The 17,656-nt window shown below is 38.2% G+C and overlaps 1 protein-coding gene across 1 annotated transcript in view; it reads right to left on the bottom strand.

The window, feature by feature from the left end:
• The window catches only part of LOC145245909 (sperm flagellar protein 2-like), a 246,690-nt gene that overhangs the window by 161,624 nt on the left and 67,410 nt on the right, over window positions 1–17,656 (bottom strand). Inside the window, exons 10-12 of the mRNA XM_080107652.1 lie at window positions 13,809–13,995; window positions 6,749–6,856; window positions 3,527–3,629 (exon numbers count right to left, since the gene is read on the bottom strand). Coding sequence (XP_079963778.1) covers window positions 3,527–3,629; window positions 6,749–6,856; window positions 13,809–13,995 — 398 coding nt within the window. The remainder of the gene's footprint in view (window positions 1–3,526; window positions 3,630–6,748; window positions 6,857–13,808; window positions 13,996–17,656) is intronic.

The raw sequence follows: 17,656 nt of genomic DNA, 5'->3' as shown, positions 1-17,656 counted from the left end.
GAAATGAGAACGAAAAAAACAGGATAACTAGTAAATAGTATAATTTTGGTCCTTCTCTTCTGATGAGAAGCATTTAGCTTCGAAATGTCATTGCCTAAAGAGTGTTTTTTTTTCTTAAATTTACCCTTAACTTTTCCTTATTGTTCTGATTATATGATAAACTATGATAACTTATATTCCTCGTTGCAAATCCATGGAATGAGAGTAATTATGCTGCTTCTGTGTAGTACATATGTGCATCCAGTTTTTCTTTTGTTTGCACAAGACGAAACTTTCCATGACTCTGTATGCAATCGCTTGGCCTTGCTGCTGTGACTGCTGGGTGTAACCCAATACAATCTTGCAGATATGAAGCAAAGCTACAGCCAACGAGAATGACTTTGTGCAGACCAGAAAATCCTAAGGTACAATCTTGGTGAGCCCAATGCAGAATTTTAAATTGCTTTAAAACAACAAAATTATTGGAATTTATTTATGTCTCCCCTTCCCCTCACTGATTAGTTGTTGCCTGGTCCCTTTAAGGCCCGTGAATTGGCTAGCAGGAGTCTCAATCCCCACTCCCTTAGGAGTCATGTAAGTCAGCCTATAAAAATCCTTGCACATTGCATTCCAGCCTCTTTTTCGGGCACAGCAGGACAGTGATTGAATTTCGGCGACAAAGCCCTCAACGGCAGTCACAGAAAGCCATCCTACTTCTTCTTTGCCGTTATCACATTGAACAGTGACTACTTTTCGACACAACCCCTGCCCCCACCCCAGCGGGGGAACATTTGTGGCCTTCGGGCCAAGATCAAAATGTAGTATCTGTTCCGGCAGATGCTGCAATCAAAGACCATTGCCCTTGTGGCAATCTTCTGGCCCTTGTAGGGGCAACCATACATACCAGCTGGCTCTCACTATCCAGCTCCCATTTCCCACCTCTCGGGAGCTGGTCCCCTTTTCTCTTCCCCCTCCTCTCCTCTCTCCACATTAAAAAACGGCCTTGTGCCTAATTTGCTCAGTGAGGAAGCAAATAATGGTAGCAAGAAGACAGTCATTATTCATCGTCAAATTCTTGCTTGCATTCCTACTAAGGCCAAGAAGCAGAATATATTTACATTCACACGAAAAGAGCCAGAATTGAGGGACGCATGCGTGCAACCTGTTTCTCAAACTCTTCACCCAGATAAGTTCTTGCGAAGCACGTTTTCGCAACCATAACAATTTTCCTCCTTTCTGAACCTTTATCTTTTTCTTGTTGTATTATATGCCATTTTTACTCACATAGTAAAATTGCTCTAAATGTTATATACATTTATCGTGTTCTTTCTCACAAAAGCTGTCGCCATATTTCTGTTTCAGAACTTATCCACAGAATTATTACCGTATTCTTACGTGCGAGAATTGGACTTTTCTTTTAATATAAAATTAATCTCCCAACAAAATCAACAACATTCAGCAGAGACAACTAATGCTACAATATCTGCACAAGATGATCGGAACTGAGAAATCGATTATTGGCAACACTATGGTTCCTTTCAACCAACAACGGCTTTGTATTTATCTACCCTCTTCGTCTAGCAATATATAGTAACACTTGACTTCCATCCTCATGATTCAATATAATAAGACATCTAAATAGACGTTTCTTAACTCTGTCTATTGAAAAGATAAATTTACTTAACTCTGTCTATTGAAAAGATAAATTTTCTTAACTATGTCTACTGAAAGGTGAATTTTTAACACAAAGATGTTAAAAAATGGTCAAAGAAAAAGAAAGGGTTTGATATCCTGTCACATGAGTGGAAGGTTTTTAGCTTAAAAAAGAAAAAAAATGGCAATTTTACTCCCTCAACGTACATAACTCTGACAAACCCGTTTAGCAACAAAATCCTACCTCTTTATTGTAGAGTACCCTAGATGCCAGAAAGACTTCTTCCCTCAAACTGCTTGACTTTGGAATTCCCTCCATGTTACCTGTTTCCCTGACTGTACTGACATGCAGAAGTTTAAATGTAATGTAAACCGACATCTTGCTCATCTCCCCATAACATGGTTCCAAATAATAGTCCTTTACGTCTAAATGGCAATATGCCTTATTTGAGGTGAACAGGATTTAAAAAAAAAAATTTTTTTTAAAGCAATCACATTTTTACTTTTCCTATTTTTGATTTTAGATCTGAGTGCTTGTTGAAGAAATCGGATTGGTTTGGCCGAGCCCGTATGTATTACAGTAGTGACACTTGTCATCCTTCTCGATGGCCCATTGTAACAGGATTTACCTGTCTCTTAACTTCATCTCCCACTTTCTCATTTAAAATCTTTTCTCCTATTTCCCAAGGTTTTACTCAGCCAATCAAAAACTTTATATTTTTATGTAACTCTCTTAGTGTCCTTTACACTCTTATACTCCCCCTACCTATTTATAACTCTTACTTTTCTACACAAGAGCCAAATACATCCTTAAACAGAATACTGTTGCCATATCTTGCAAGGAACTGCTACGAGTACCCTTTTCTGTCTTGACAGTGTACAAAACCGTCTTTGTAATCTACTTTCTCTTTCTACAGAAGAAACGTCGCGAGTTTATCACCGCTCTTTCATTATTTTCATGACAGGCACTAGACTGAGCTTCAATCTATGTTCCTTCCTGTAAAACATTCGCAACACTTGTCTAGCTACAACTGTCAACAGTTTCCCTTATTCTCTATCCGCACCTAAAATAAGCAAAATCCTATTAACAATGTTTCTTTCCTAAAAGTGTTCGTCTGTGGAACACAATACCAAAGGGATGCTCCCCAGCTGACTATAACATGGTTGTTTTCAAATCTAATTTTAATAGATTCTTGTTGAACCGTCCTACTGTATAATTAGTAGAGCTATGACAAGAGAATATTCTTATCATTGTTTTGACTCTCGAGTATATATCCGGCACAGTTAGACACAGTTAACCAATCGAGAACCACATCAGTCTATATAAAAAACATTTAAGATATCAGCTTATATATACTCGAGAGTCAAAATAATAAAAAGAATATTTTCTTGTCATAGGCCTAATAATTAGTAACTCTCGCCTTATTTTGTCCTTTAGTCCTCACATTCCATGAGTGATGTTTCTGACAAAGAGGGAAAAATTGCTGTTCTCTGTGTCAGAATCTATTACATATAACATTTACCATTGGCAAGATTTTGATTTTGAAGTAGTTTTTTTTTTTTAGCTTTTTTTTTTTTTACACGGTGGTCACTACTTATCAAGGCCCGGAAGCCACTCAGGGATAAGGCTTATTGCAAGTACAGTACGTTAGTGTGGAGATTTAATGAAGTGTTTATTTAAGGGGGCGGTTCATTAGAAATTTGTTTATGTTGGACTTGAAGACATCCAGGTTGTAGTCAGATGGGAAGCAGGCAGACAGAACAGAGTTCCACAGGCGTGCAGTTCTAAGAAGTGGCTGTATGCCTTGTCTGGAGCGATTTCCATAAAAAAAATTGTTATGGTCTGGGGAATAAGTATAAGAGAAAAAATACAATGCAATCAATAATTTCATACCTTGAATTAATTTAGAAACAATGGATGTCTTTCCGCTGAATATTTTTCCTAAAATACAGCCGCGAATAGAAAATTTAGGAAACACTGGATCCTTTGGAGGTGGCTATAAAAATGGAAAGAAAAAAAAAATGGCTTCAATAAATATCGTTCTAGAACAACTAAATCGTGTTGCGTTATTGAATGTATATATAATTTTCTAGTTTGCCCTTTTCAAATGCTTGCAAAATTATATACAACTAACAATTCTTTTATCCCGTTTCTGAATTTTTGAAGAACCCAAGGACCCATGGTGCAGTGATTAGAGTACTGGGAAAAATCAATCGTAAAAAGTGATATTCTCCTGAAGGTTGAAGGTTCAATCCTCAGTGTGGGCGACCAAAAAAATACAATTGCAAATTACTTAGGACCTCTATCCAGTCATAGCTGACGGAACAAGAGCACGCTACCCCCGTGAAATAAATAACGTGTTCCGCTCGAAATTCCGTCTAAATTCCCAAGTTCGACAGAAACGTTCTCGAGTTCAACAAGATACACCTGAAGAAGGTCGGAGGTTATATCGACCGAAACGTTGTGAAATCACACTCAAGATAAGAACAGTAGTCTGATGAATAATAATACAAATACACAAATTCTTTTATTGTTGTTCTCAAAATCGACACAGACGAATTTTGTCAACATACAAGTTTATTTACAATTCACTGTTGGCCATTAACAAAGGAGAGGCGGAACAGAACAACTGCGTTTAGCTCTGTGTGTGTGTGTGTGTGTGTGTGTGTGTGTGTGTGTGTGTGTGTGTGTTCATGTGGTAATGGCGGAATTCTTCACTCACACTGGACGAATGTCGTCTCTTCTTTTAGTTTATGTTATCTGTGTCGTATAAAGACATCACCTGTAATTCCTGAAATGTAAATATTTAAAATATTTGATTGCTTTTCTTTATTTTGCCTGACCTGGAATGTAAACCTTTCATCATTTTCGTTTTCGATGATAGTTACAATTCAGGTCATTTTTATACACCATAAGAATGTAGATCAAATCCATCTGAAATGTGTGTGAACGCACACTTCCGATTTTATCAGCGTCGCCCCGGCTCAATATTCAACAATCATTTTCAAATTAAAAAAAAAAAGAAAAGAATTTCTTTTTTTTTAAATATGATGGATGTTCCAAAAAGTAATGCCTCCTATTTTTTTATTCTGCCCAAATGGATCAGAGGGGATTGCAAATTGCATTGTTATGATGACTGAACTTATGCATTCATAGCCTGAAAGTTTTATCTCTCTGTTGCAGATATTGACGGTATGAGACTATAAGAAAGCAATCTCTGTCATGGACGTGCATCAGAAGCAAAGATGCGTCATTGAATTCCTCCATGAAGAAAAAATTAAACCGATCAACATTCATTGACAACTGTTGAACGCTTACGAAGCCGATGCAGTTGATGTCAGCACAGTTAGGAGATGGGTTTGTCGATTTCAGAGTGATGACATAGATGTGAGTGACAAAGTGTACTCCGAACATTCAGGACCAAAGCATAAAAAAGATGGCAAAAGGGCATTAAGAATGGTGGTGACTATGTAGAAAAATAAATTCTGGAGTCGCTCGTTTTTATGATACCACTCCCGTCTTCATATGTCTTTTATGCTTTAGTTTTTTAGTAAAAAAAATAGGAGTCCTTACTTTTGGAATGACCCTTGCATAACAGATGATTTTTAACTTATTTATTAACTAGATGAAGTAATTTGTCTATGTGTGATGATTGTTACGTTAGTTTTATTCGGGAGAGGGGAGGGGGGAATGCCAACTTTTGTTGCATACTTTTATGCTGGATCAATATTCGTGTTTTGTAGATGAGCTAACCCTAATCCAAACACCTAACATCTGCTTGTCATTCAACCAATTGGTGTTGGTGGGATTTGTACAAGTTTCATATTGTGACACAATGAGGTATTTTACTTGTGCAATCTTAATTGACTAGCAGGACTCGTGGAAATTCTATGGAAGGAGAAATAAATTTGGGATTTTTTTCTGATTATTTTACAAAAAATATTTACTTGATGATAAGCATGGCATTTTAGTGAGGTTGCATAGTAACGAGGTTGTTTAGTAACGAGTTTTAACTGAATCTAATTATTGAAAGCATAAAGAACATACTAAGGAAGGAACAAGCAGAATCTATATATTAATACGGTAGCGTGTGCGTTATTTTCTGTATCATGCTTACATCCGGGGCGTTTAATTGTTATGTACTTCCATTTCTTGTCATAAATAATTTTACCAAGAATTTTTCATAAGTTTTGGCTTCGGTTTCAATGATAGCTGATAGCACTTAAGTCATCTATTTTTTTTATAAATAATTTTATCAAAAATTCTTCATAAGTTTTGGTTTCGGTTTCGATTATAACTGAAGGAACTTAAGTTATATATATATATATATATATATATATATATATATATATATATACATAAGTTTTTATTTCGGTTTCGATTACAGCTAATGCACCCAAGTCTTATGGATATATTTTTTTTATTTTTGAAATCACAACTTTATAATATATAAAAATCCATAGAACATTAACTCTATAATAATATATATGAAAGATGCAAGACTTAAATTATCATATTTAAGCATAATTTATGACCGGGCTTTGCCGGGCATTCGTGCTAGCCTAGATAAATACTTTTGCAGTTTTAACAAAAAAGCTATAATAATATCAGGGTGTCTCCATTTACACTGAATATCTACAGAATGCCAACATCAATATATTACATATAAATGAGTCCCCCGTGGAATTTTCACAGGTCCTGCTAGTATTTAATTATGTTATTGAGCTTTCAGAACGGGCATAACTTTCGTTACAGCTTGATATAATAAAATAACAAAATATAACAACATTATATTGGAATCAGGCTTTTTATTTCATTAAAAACGGGCAAAAGTTATAGCCCGTTGACTTATAATGAATGAATGCCAAATTGATGGTTGGAAATATAAAAATTTCAGTCAAACCGGCAGTGGAACTTAAGTACTAACCATTATTAATCCTTCCTATTACTCCGTAACTGGGCATTGAACGGATACCAAAGGTTCATACAAGATTTCAGACAAATCGGTCTAGTAGTTTTCAAGAAAAAGTGGAACGGACAGACAAAGAGAAATATAATATTGAATAAGATTAAACAGACAAATTTGAATAACGAGTACAATGGGCAAAAACTCACCGTTGGAGGATTCAGGATCGACAAGAGACGCGCAATAATGTGACCAATGACGACATTATCTTTAGATTTGATCGCATCTTCTGGCAGCATCCATTCATATAACATATCCTTTAAAAACAAAGACAAGATATCATCAATGGATAATGATTAAACATAACACAGCATAACACATTAAAGACATCCGTCGAAATGGTCCGGTTTCAAATGCGATCCGGACGTGTAATTAAAATTTGTTTTTAATTTAAAAATTTTAAAGAGACGGATAGAAACATCAATATTTATAGATTTTTTTAATCTATCGAATGAATAATATTTAAAATGATTAGATTAAATTCCTTTAAAAAAAACTGTTTTAAATTATATATATATATATATATATATATATATATATATATATATATATATATATATATATATTAGTATATGTGTTTGATTCTCTGTAGAGAATAAACAAATTTTCGTTTTTTTAATAATATGTATAACTGTTACGTGATGTGTTAATATAGGCGAACCAGTCCGCCAAGGATAAAATGGGATTGGAAGAAGTGAAACAAAAGTTGTATATCGTGAAAACGGAAGTGGAGATAGAAGAAAAAGAAAGTGACGTCAACTCAGATGATAAAAAATACATGAAATACAATACAATATCATTCAAGTGGTTGAATATATTTCTGAGTTTACATTTTCGTATTTCCTTGCAAGACACATATTTTTTATTTATTTATTTATTTATTTTATTCACCCATGCAAGGTATATTTTCACTTAGACGCAAGGGGCTACTATGATTACGGCTACATTCATAGAGAGCATTCTAAGTGCATGTTTATATGGCAAGATATTTGTTCACATTATATTTGAATTGCTATATTCGTGGAAATAGGAAACAAGAAGGGAATTCCAAAGGTAAACGATCTGTGGAAAGAAACTATTTGAGTAGAAATGTTGGGGGGACCTCAGCACAGGGATGCAACATTCTGGCGATCAGACAGAAACTAGAACTTGTCAGACAGTTCGGCACCTATTAGGTTGGAGAAACTTTTTTCTGCCATGTCCAAGAGTGAGAGACTAGCAGTTGATGCACTAGGATAGATGTAGCAACAATACTCTATGTATGGGCAAACTGTGGCTTTATAGAGATACTACCAGGGAAACCTGACGTTGACTGGGATTGAATGAGGATCAACGGATGTTCCACACTTCCAATACTTTTATTGTCATCGAAGTTGGTGAAATCGAATAGAAATATACTTAAACAATAAGTAATTTTGACATTAATTTTCAATGGGTATATTACGTTAACTTGAATGCCTATGGGAGAGAAACTTGAATGCCTACTAGACACTATCCTCGAGTATCTAAGGTCTCTCTGCTAGAGGGGTTTGTCAGGACAACCTAGCGTGAGGATACTTTTTACTAAAGTAAACTCTGACCAAATATTCCAGATCACAGTATTTGCAAATAAGATCTCGGTATGGCTAACCAGTTCTCTTGCAGTCGTAATTAACTTATAATCACAGTATAAACATCAGAAAGAACTTCTTTTCAAATAAAACCGTAATAAACATCATCAGAGCACCCACCATTAAAATACTTGTACCTATTTACAATGCTTCCCCACGGGACAGAGTTAGACACCAGGTTCGTTTTTTAAATGTGGAGAGACGGTACAAAAATAAAAATTGTCTCAGTCGTGAAGGATTTCTCCTCCACTGAAAGAGAACGAGAAATGGAAGTGCCGCATCTGAAGAACAGATACTACAATTTGAGGTATTTATTTGCTCTCCCACTGAGCAAATTAGGCACAAGGCCGATTTTTAAAGTGATGAGTGAAGGGGAAATGGGGACCAACTTTCCGGGGAATAGGGGAGCTGGATAGTGGCAATTGGTATGAAGGGTTGCCCCTACATTGACCAAGGTCTTATATGTGGGGTTGCTACCACATATGGTCTTTGCTTGCAGTATCTGCCGGAACAGATGGTATTTATTTGCTCCCCCACGGAGCAAATTAGGCACAAGGCCGATTTTTAATGTGAGGAGTGAAGGGAGGGGGAAGGGAAAAAGGGGACCAGCTCCCAAGAGGTGGGAAATGGGAGCTGGGTCAAGGTCAGGCATGTGGGGTTTCCCCCACATCTGGTCTTTGCTAGTCATAGCTTGCAGTATCTGTCGGAACAGATGGTATTTATTTGCTCCCCCACCGAGCAAATTAGGCACAAAGCCGATTTTTAATGTGAGGAGTGAAGGGAGGGGGAAGGGAAAAAGGAGACCAGCTCCGGAGAGGTGGGAAATGGGAGCTGGTTAAAGGTCAGGCATGTGGGGTTGCCCCCACATTTGGTCTTTGCTTGCAGTATCTGCCGGAACAGATGGTATTTATTTGCTCCCCCACCGAGCAAATTAGGCACAAGGCCAATTTTTAATGTGAGGAGTGAAGGGAGGGGGAAGGGAAAAAGGGGACCAGCTCCCGAGAGGTGGGAAATGGGAGCTGGTTAAAGGTCAGGCATGTGGGGTTGCCCCCACATCTGGTCTTTGCTAGTCATAGCTAGTCATAGCTTGCAGCATCTGCCAGAACAGATGGTATTTATTTGCTCCCCCACCGAGCAAATTAGGCACAAGGCCAATTTTTAATGTGAGGAGTGACGGGAGGAGGAAGGGAAAAAGGGGACCAGCTCCCGAGAGGTGGGAAATGGGAGCTGGTTAAAGGTCAGGCATGTGGGGTTGCCCCCACATCTGGTCTTTGCTAGTCATAGCTAGTCATAGCTTGCAGTATCTGCCGGAACAGATGGTATTTATTTGCTCCCCCACCGAACAAATTAGGCACAAGGCCAATTTTTAATGTGAGGAGTGAAGGGAGGGGAAAGGGAAAAAGGGGACCAGCTCCCGAGAGGTGGGAAATGGGAGCTGGTTAAAGGTCAGGCATGTGGGACTGCCCCCACATCTGGTCTTTGCTAGTCATAGCTAGTCATAGCTAGTCATAGCTTGCAGCATCTGCCGGAACAGATGGTATTTATTTGCTCCCCCACCGAGCAAATTAGGCACAAGGCCGATTTTTAATGTGAGGAGTGAAGGGAGGGGGAAGGGAAAAAGGGGACCAGCTCCCAAGAGGTGGGAAATGGGAGCTGGGTCAAGGTCAGGCATGTGGGGTTTCCCCCACATCTGGTCTTTGCTAGTCATAGCTGGTCATAGCTTGCAGCATCTGCCGGAACAGATGGTATTTATTTGCTCCCCCACCGAGCAAATTAGGCACAAGGCCAATTTTTAATGTGAGGAGTGAAGGGAGGGGGAAGGGAAATGGGGACCAGCTCCCGAGAGGTGGGAAATGGGAGCTGGTTAAAGGTCAGGCATGTGGGGTTGCCCCCACATCTGGTCTTTGCTAGTCATAGCTAGTCATAGCTTGCAGCATCTGCCGGAACAGATGGTGTTTATTTGCTCCCCCAGAGAGCAAATTAGGCACAAGGCCGTTTTTAATGTGAGGTAAAAACCAGCTCCCCTTAAAGTAGGCAAAAAGGGGGCACTCTGGTTACCAAAAATAATAATTGTCCCAGTATAGAGGGTTTCCCCTCCATTGACTGGTACAAATTATCTTAAGTGTAGTATCTGCCGGAACAGATGGTATTTATTTGCTCCCCCACTGAGCAAATTAGGCACAAGGCCGTTTTTAATGTGAGGTAAAAACCAGCTCCCCTAAAAGTAGGCAAAAAGGGGGCACTCTGGTTACCAAAAATAATAATTGTCCCAGTATGGAGGGTTTCCCCTCCATTGACTGGTACAAATTATCTTAAGTGCAGCATCTGCCGGAACAGATGGTATTTATTTGCTCCCCCACCAAGCAAATTAGGCACAAGGCCGATTTTTAATGTGAAGAGTGAAGGGAGGGGGAAGGGGAAAAGGGGACCAGCTCCCGAGAGGTGGGAAATGGGAGCTGGTTAAAGGTCAGTCATGTGGGGTTGCCCCCACATCTGATCTTTGCTAGTCATAGCTAGTCATAGCTAGTCATAGCTTGCAGTATCTGCTGGAACAGATGGTATTTATTTGCTCCCCCACCGAGCAAATTAGACACAAGGCCGATTTTTAATGTGAGGAGTGAAGGGAGGGGGAAGGGAAAAAGGGGACCAGCTCCCGAGAGGTGGGAAATGGGAGCTGGTTAATGGTCAGGCATGTGGGGTTGCCCCCACATCTGGTCTTTGCTAGTCATAGCTAGTCATAGCTTGCAGTATCTGCCGGAACAGATGGTATTTATTTGCTCCCCCACCGAGCAAATTAGGCACAAGGCCGATTTTTAATGTGAGGAGTGAAGGGAGGGGGAAGGGGAAAAGGGGACCAGCTCCCGAGAGGAGGGAAATGGGAGCTGGTTAAAGGTCAGGCATGTGGGGTTGCCCCCACATCTGATCTTTGCTAGTCATAGCTAGTCATAGATTGCAGTATCTGCCGGAACAGATACTACACTTTGATCTTGACCAAAGAACAGGCAGAGGAATGCAACATTTCATCGGTGGGACAGAGGCTGAAGCTTAGATGACAGTTCAGGACCTATTAGGTTGGCAACTCTCTTTGGACCCTGTCTAGGAGCGAGAGACTGGTAGCAAATCCCCCAGCCCAAATGTGACAACAGTACTTCATACATGGGTGAATGGTGGTCTTGAAGAGGTACAGGATACTTTCAGGCGTAAGTAACTTTCTAGCACGATAGAGAGAGCCCACCTTCTTTGCAGCGTCCCTGGCAATGCTCTCAATGTATCTGTTCTAACCCATGTTCCCTGTGAACGTTCAGCCAAGGAGTTTGAACAAAGTACTTTCAGGTAATGTATCTTTAGAAATTGCTGTTTGTGGTTGAGAAGGTTTCTTGTAATTATTGAAGGAAACAAGCTTAATCTTGGCAGCATTGAATGTAACATGCTTTTGAGAGGTCTAAGTGTTTTATGATATCATGCACCTGAGAAGGTAATTTTCAGATCACCTAATGTGAAAGGTCACGGAGGGAGTGGTTTGCTGGGTCCAATGTGGAGTTTAAGGCAAACCGACTGGCAAGCATGTTAGTCTTCTCGGTTTCCATGCAAAAAATCTCATGATTGTTGGATAATGGGGGAATTGTTAATTGCCCATTATTCACTACACTATTGTAGATTTTCCAGGAATCATGGGTTCCTAATAACTGTGCTTCGATGCGTTTTCTGGTGGTTTTGGTATATTCTCTCGTAGCTATCGCTATTTCTTTCTTACAATTACTTCTAGCTTCTATAAACTTTTGTCTGTTTGTACTGGACTTATGTCGGTTAAATCTACAGTATGCATGCTGCCTTTGAGCAATGGCAGCTGCACAAGTAAAAGCAAACCATTGGAAAGAGTGGGGTTTACTATAGAATTTGAAACATGTGCTTCAATTGCCGTTTTGAACCATTCAATGGTCTCATTTGCACACTGTTCAGTGGGAAGAAAAAAGATATTTCCCGATAGCGCATCTCTGATGAGATCCCTGATGGCTTCCCAGTCTTATAATATATATATATATATATATATATATATATATATATATATATATATATATATATATATATATATATATATATATATATATATATATATATATATATGGAAATATTTTTTATTCACTTATATTTCCTTTTTATATATACCAATCCTTACTTAAGAAGCTCAATATAATTACAGAGCATATAATGAATAACTAACAAAAGTCTATATTCCAAATTTCATGATGTTGACCATTTTACAATTTATTCTTTTAATTCAGTTGACATTTACAGTTCTTGACAGTATCTGTTTCGCAGCACATAATGATTCACTTAATGATCAATTAAATTAATAAACCTATTTTGCCCTTAACTCATCAAAAGAAATAGCAACTATCAATCCACCAAAAAGAAATGAAATGCGTTTGGACATGATTAAAAATTCCAAAAATTGGAAGAGAAGCTGCAATTACCTTATTATTTGCTTACATTACGCCATTTTGAATTTAGAAAAACAAAATCAAAATGGCGTACTGTAAGCAATGTTATTATATTTATTCATTATATGTATATCTATAATATAAAGCTGAATGTGTGTGTGTGTGTGTGCGTGTGTGTGTGCGTGTGTGTGGTCACGAATAGCCTAAAGGATTTTTTTAAACTGGATATATGTTTTAAATTTAAACAAATTAACCTTCAAAAATTACTAAAATATTTTTTTCATATTTAGTGACCGTCTTTTGATTAATCCACTTAAAAGAGTATTCAGTATTAGTTCAAAGCGAATTTTATGAAACATTAACAATGTTTCTATCTATTTCGTGCATTAATTTTTTTTTTTTTTTTTGCGGACTGTTATCCTCATCTTCATAGTTGTTGTTGTTTAACCACGTTTTTGGCCAACTCATCCTCTGGTCTTCTTCAGTGGCTCCTGGTGCAGTGGGTAGATGCATTGAGTGGCTATGGTTCCAGGTGAGCATTGTTTGAAGATAACAGTTTCAAACTTACTTAAGTAGACCAGACGATTAGTTGGTCAAAACGTGGAGAGATAACAACTATGGAAGGCAGTAATTACTGGGGATACGTCGCTCTTAATCACCTGAAGAAGGCCAGAGGATGAATTAGCCGAAACGTGGTGAAACAACAACAACAACTATGAAGATGAGGATAACAGTCTGCAAAAAAAAAATAAATGCACATCTCAAAGTATTTCAAAAATTAAAAAAAAAAAAAACAACAAAAAATTGTTCTTTATATTTTGGTTGTTTTTTCCCCATAATATTTTTAAGTACTAGGACTTATACTTTAGTCTTTGGACCACACGATAAAGGAACAGACATCACAGGGCCATTGCACGTCATTAGGTGCACAAAAGCAAAAACTAACCAAAATAAAATAAGAAAAGACATTGTATATTGCAAAACTGATTTTTTTCTGATTTACCGATTCCGGGTGAAAACGATTTTGATTTGTTTGGCATTTGAATTTGAATGTCAAACAAAATGTCAAAATAAATTTACTCAAATTTGATGAGAGAGTACCCCCACCATCACCAATTAACTTTTTTGGTCTTTTTGGTTCTGTTTTGGATTCGTACCTTGTATTCTTTGAAGTCTTCTTCGTCCATCAACTGTAACGTCGTTTCATTTATCACGTGATCAGCTTCAGGAAGATCTTCTCCCGCGACGCCTTCTCCCGCTGGTTCAACCGGTGCTTCATACAAAGGCTGCCCGTTGATGAAAAGGGCTTTCCATTCACGCATTAACTTGGGTTTCATTAAACTCCTAAATGTAAAGATTATGTCGAAAGAAAAAGACATTTCAAAATTAAAACTGATTTTTAAAAATTGCAACTTTGCAATACAATATCTCTAAACAATTATATTTTAATTTAAAAAGAATTAATCACTTTTTCTCTCCTTCTCAACACACACACACACACACACACACACACACACACACACAAATATATATATATATATAAGTTAATTTTGTTACTGTGTTTCATTCGCGATAGTAGCAGCGTGAGAACGCCACCGCTGTATCCAAATTAAGTAAGAGAGAGATTTGCATATATAAAACAAAATTGGCGGCTTAATCTATGCATTTGCATATAAGGGAGCAATTAATCGCCCCAAAACTATATATATATATATATATATATATATTATTGGCTCACATGGAGCTTTCACACAAGTCAACAAACGATCGGTTTGGAGACCTGTGGTGTTCTCTGGAAGCTGAGTGACAACAAGTCTCTCCAGACGTCCAGCTCTCTCTCCACCGCCTTCGATAGTATTTGCAAATGAATTTGCGTCATCGCAACAGCCTCATACCATTGATTTCTCGCTGGTAGTGGCCATTGGTTTATACTGGAATTTGAGTGGCAATAAGCCTCCCCATGATTCCAGTTCTCTTTGCGCTTGTCCAGCGGAGGTCTGGCCAGCGCTCTCTCCTCAGTCTTTCTTTCTCCTTCTCGGCTCTTGGGTATCACTTTTCTATTTGGGGGGGGGGGCAGTGATGAGACAATGGGGGGGGATGCATGATAGTGGTGTAGAACTTCAGCGTTCTTCATTCCCTGTAACGCTTCTTTGTTATATTGTCTTATGTTATTCCCCACATTCTAGGGTTTTCCTTAATATTTCAGCCGTTTTCATTATCGTTAGGCGTTGTATTTTTGCAGCTATTCCTCTGATTCCAATTTCTGCCATTCTTTTTTCAAAGTTTTTGGGATTGTTTCTAGTGCTCCTACTATTATCGGTACTATTTTGATTTTATTCATCACCCAAATCCCTTTTAACTCTCTGGCTAACTCTGTGTATTTGCTTCGTTTCTCCTTTTCTTTCATACTCACCCTGTGGTCAGCTGGGACAGCAAAGTCTACGATTTGACAGGATTTTTCTTTCTTGTTAATGATTACGACATCTGGTCTTCTTGCTTGGATGGGTTTGTCCGTCTGTATGTCCATGTCCCATAGGATTTTGTGGTTCTCGTTTTCAAGTGCTGTTGCGGGTTTATGCTTGTACCATTTGTCTGTACGCTCAAAATGCAGTCGTTTGCATAATTCCCAGTGCACCGCCCTCCCCACTTGGTCATGCCTGTTTTTGTACTCCTTTTAGGCCAGTTTGTTGCATTCACTTACTATATGGTTTATCGTTTCGTCTCTCAGTCCACATAGCCTGCATTTGCTGCTTCCTTGTGTTTTATCGATCCTTGCTTTGATATGGTTGGTTCTTATCAAGTTATATTGTGCTGCAGTTATTAGAGATTCAGTTTCTCGGTTTATATGTCCTTTTCGCATCCATGTCCAGGTGTTTTCGTTATTCTCATCTTTTGTCATTCTTATGAATCTTCCGTGGAGTTGTTTCTCTTCCCATTTCTCTTTTCTCGTTTTATCGTTTGTCTCTCTGTTTTCTGTTTTGTTGTTTTTTTCAGTGTTTCTGACTGCCATAATTATCCTTTCAATGTTTTGCATTATGTATTTTTCTAGTTCTTTTTTCGTGTCCTTCACACAGTCTTCTATACAGATCAGTCCTCTCCTGCCGTCTTTCCTTTTCACGTAGAGTCTGTCAGTATCGTCCTTTGGGTGTAGTGCATTATGCATGGTCATAAGTTTCCTGGTTTTCTGGTCGAGTTGTTTCAGTTCTTCTTTTGTCCACCCTATAAACGGTCCAGAGTATCTTGCTAATGATACTGCCCATGTATTTATACCTTTTATTAGGTTTCTGCTATATAATTTAGTTTCCAGGTTTCTTGTTCTCCTGAGGTATTCCTTTCCAATTTTCCCTTTCATTTCTGTTGCTCTTATGGTGTCCGCTTCCAGAATTCCCAAGTATTTATAGTCGTCTTGTTTCCCTAGTGCCCTCATTTCTGTTTGGTTGGGTAATTCCATGCCTTCTGTCGTTTCCAGTTTCCCTTTCTTATAACTAGTTGTGCACACTTTTCCATTCCAAATTCCATTTGGATATCTTGGCTGAAGATTTTGGTAGTGTTGATTAGTGTCTCTAGCTCCTTTTCAATCCTTGCATAAAGTTTCAGATCGTCCATGTACCAGGTGGTTCATTTTTTCCTCTGTATTGGAGAACTTGTATCCGGCTTGGCACTTTCTCAGAATACTGTTCAAGGGCATCATGGCTATGATGAACAGTAATGTGATAATGAGTCTCCTTGTATGTTAATTTCTGTTATGTGTTGCCCATCAGCTGTCAATTCCAGTCTCCATGTTTTCATTGAATTTTCTATTACGTTGGTGGTCCTGCTTGGTATTTTTAGGCATTCTATTATCCATGCTTAGGGGATCCTGTCGTACGCTTTTTTGTAGTTGATCCATGCCATGGCTAAATTCTTTCTCCTCCTTTTTACATCCTTTAGGATTTTTTGATCTATATATAACAGGTCATGTGTTCCTCTTTTCCCTTTCTGGCATCCTTTCTGCTCCTCAGGGATGAGTCCACGGTTATTCAGGGAGTGGTAGATTTGTTCCCTTGTATCCCCTCGTGCCCTGGTGCTCTCCAGTTTGCCATTTTTCCTATGGTTTTCTTTAGGGTTTCCTTGTTGATTTCATTCACTGTTCCTTCTTCTATTTGTTGTAACTCTTCTTTCATGTCTCAGCCATTCGGCATTGCTATTGTGATCTCGTCGCTCTTACATATTTTACTCCAGTAGAGTTTTGTTTCTGTCGGATTTGGTTGTTCTGTTTTTGTTTTTCCTCCGTTCACATTTTGGTAGAATTTGCTTTCATTAGTTTCGAATGTTCTATTTTGTTTGCATTGTTCAGATTTATATCTATATCGTCTCAATCTCGCTTCTTTTTCTTTTATTTTTTGGTCCAGTTCTTCATGTTTCTTGTTTAGCCTCTCTCTGTCAGTTACATTTCCAATATTCCTTTTTCTCCACATTGCTTTCTTCCTGTTGATTATTTTGGTTTCTTTTTTATGTTTGTGTATTTGGGTTTCTAGTTTTATTTCCTATCCAGGTTTTGTCGGTCTGCTTGTCCCCAGTTGTTTTTCTGATTTGAGATTCATACTTACCATTTTGACACCTGCGTACATTAGGTTGTTTAAGTCTGTGATTGTATTTGTTGGGATATGTGAGAGGAGCTTGTTAACCTTCTCTGTTTTTAGTTTCTTCTGCTCTTGATTCCTTAACGATGGGAGCTTTGTTTTTTCCTCGTTCATCAGCTATATTATTTTATTTACTTCATTCGCTTCATTCTCTGTTAGTTCTGTTTCATTGTTCTCGGTTTCCACGTTTGTAGACTTCGTTCTTTGTTGGTCCTTGGCCTTTGGTGTTTTTACTTGTGAGGCTTCAACTTGTGGTGTTGCTCTACGTGCGGTTCCGTTGGGTGATGCTTCCTGTTCAGTTTCATCATTTATTTTTCTCTGTATTTCTGTTAGTTCTAGTTTAGAGAGTCAACCTTTTTTGAGTATCAGTCTTGCTTGGTCCG

The sequence above is a fragment of the Euprymna scolopes genome, chromosome 23 (assembly GCF_053919585.1).
Source record: "Euprymna scolopes isolate OS-2025 chromosome 23, ASM5391958v1, whole genome shotgun sequence".
NCBI classification, from domain to species: domain Eukaryota; kingdom Metazoa; phylum Mollusca; class Cephalopoda; order Sepiida; family Sepiolidae; genus Euprymna; species Euprymna scolopes.
Note: the sequence above shows the minus strand (reverse complement) of the source record. Positions and strands in the feature narration are given on the sequence as shown.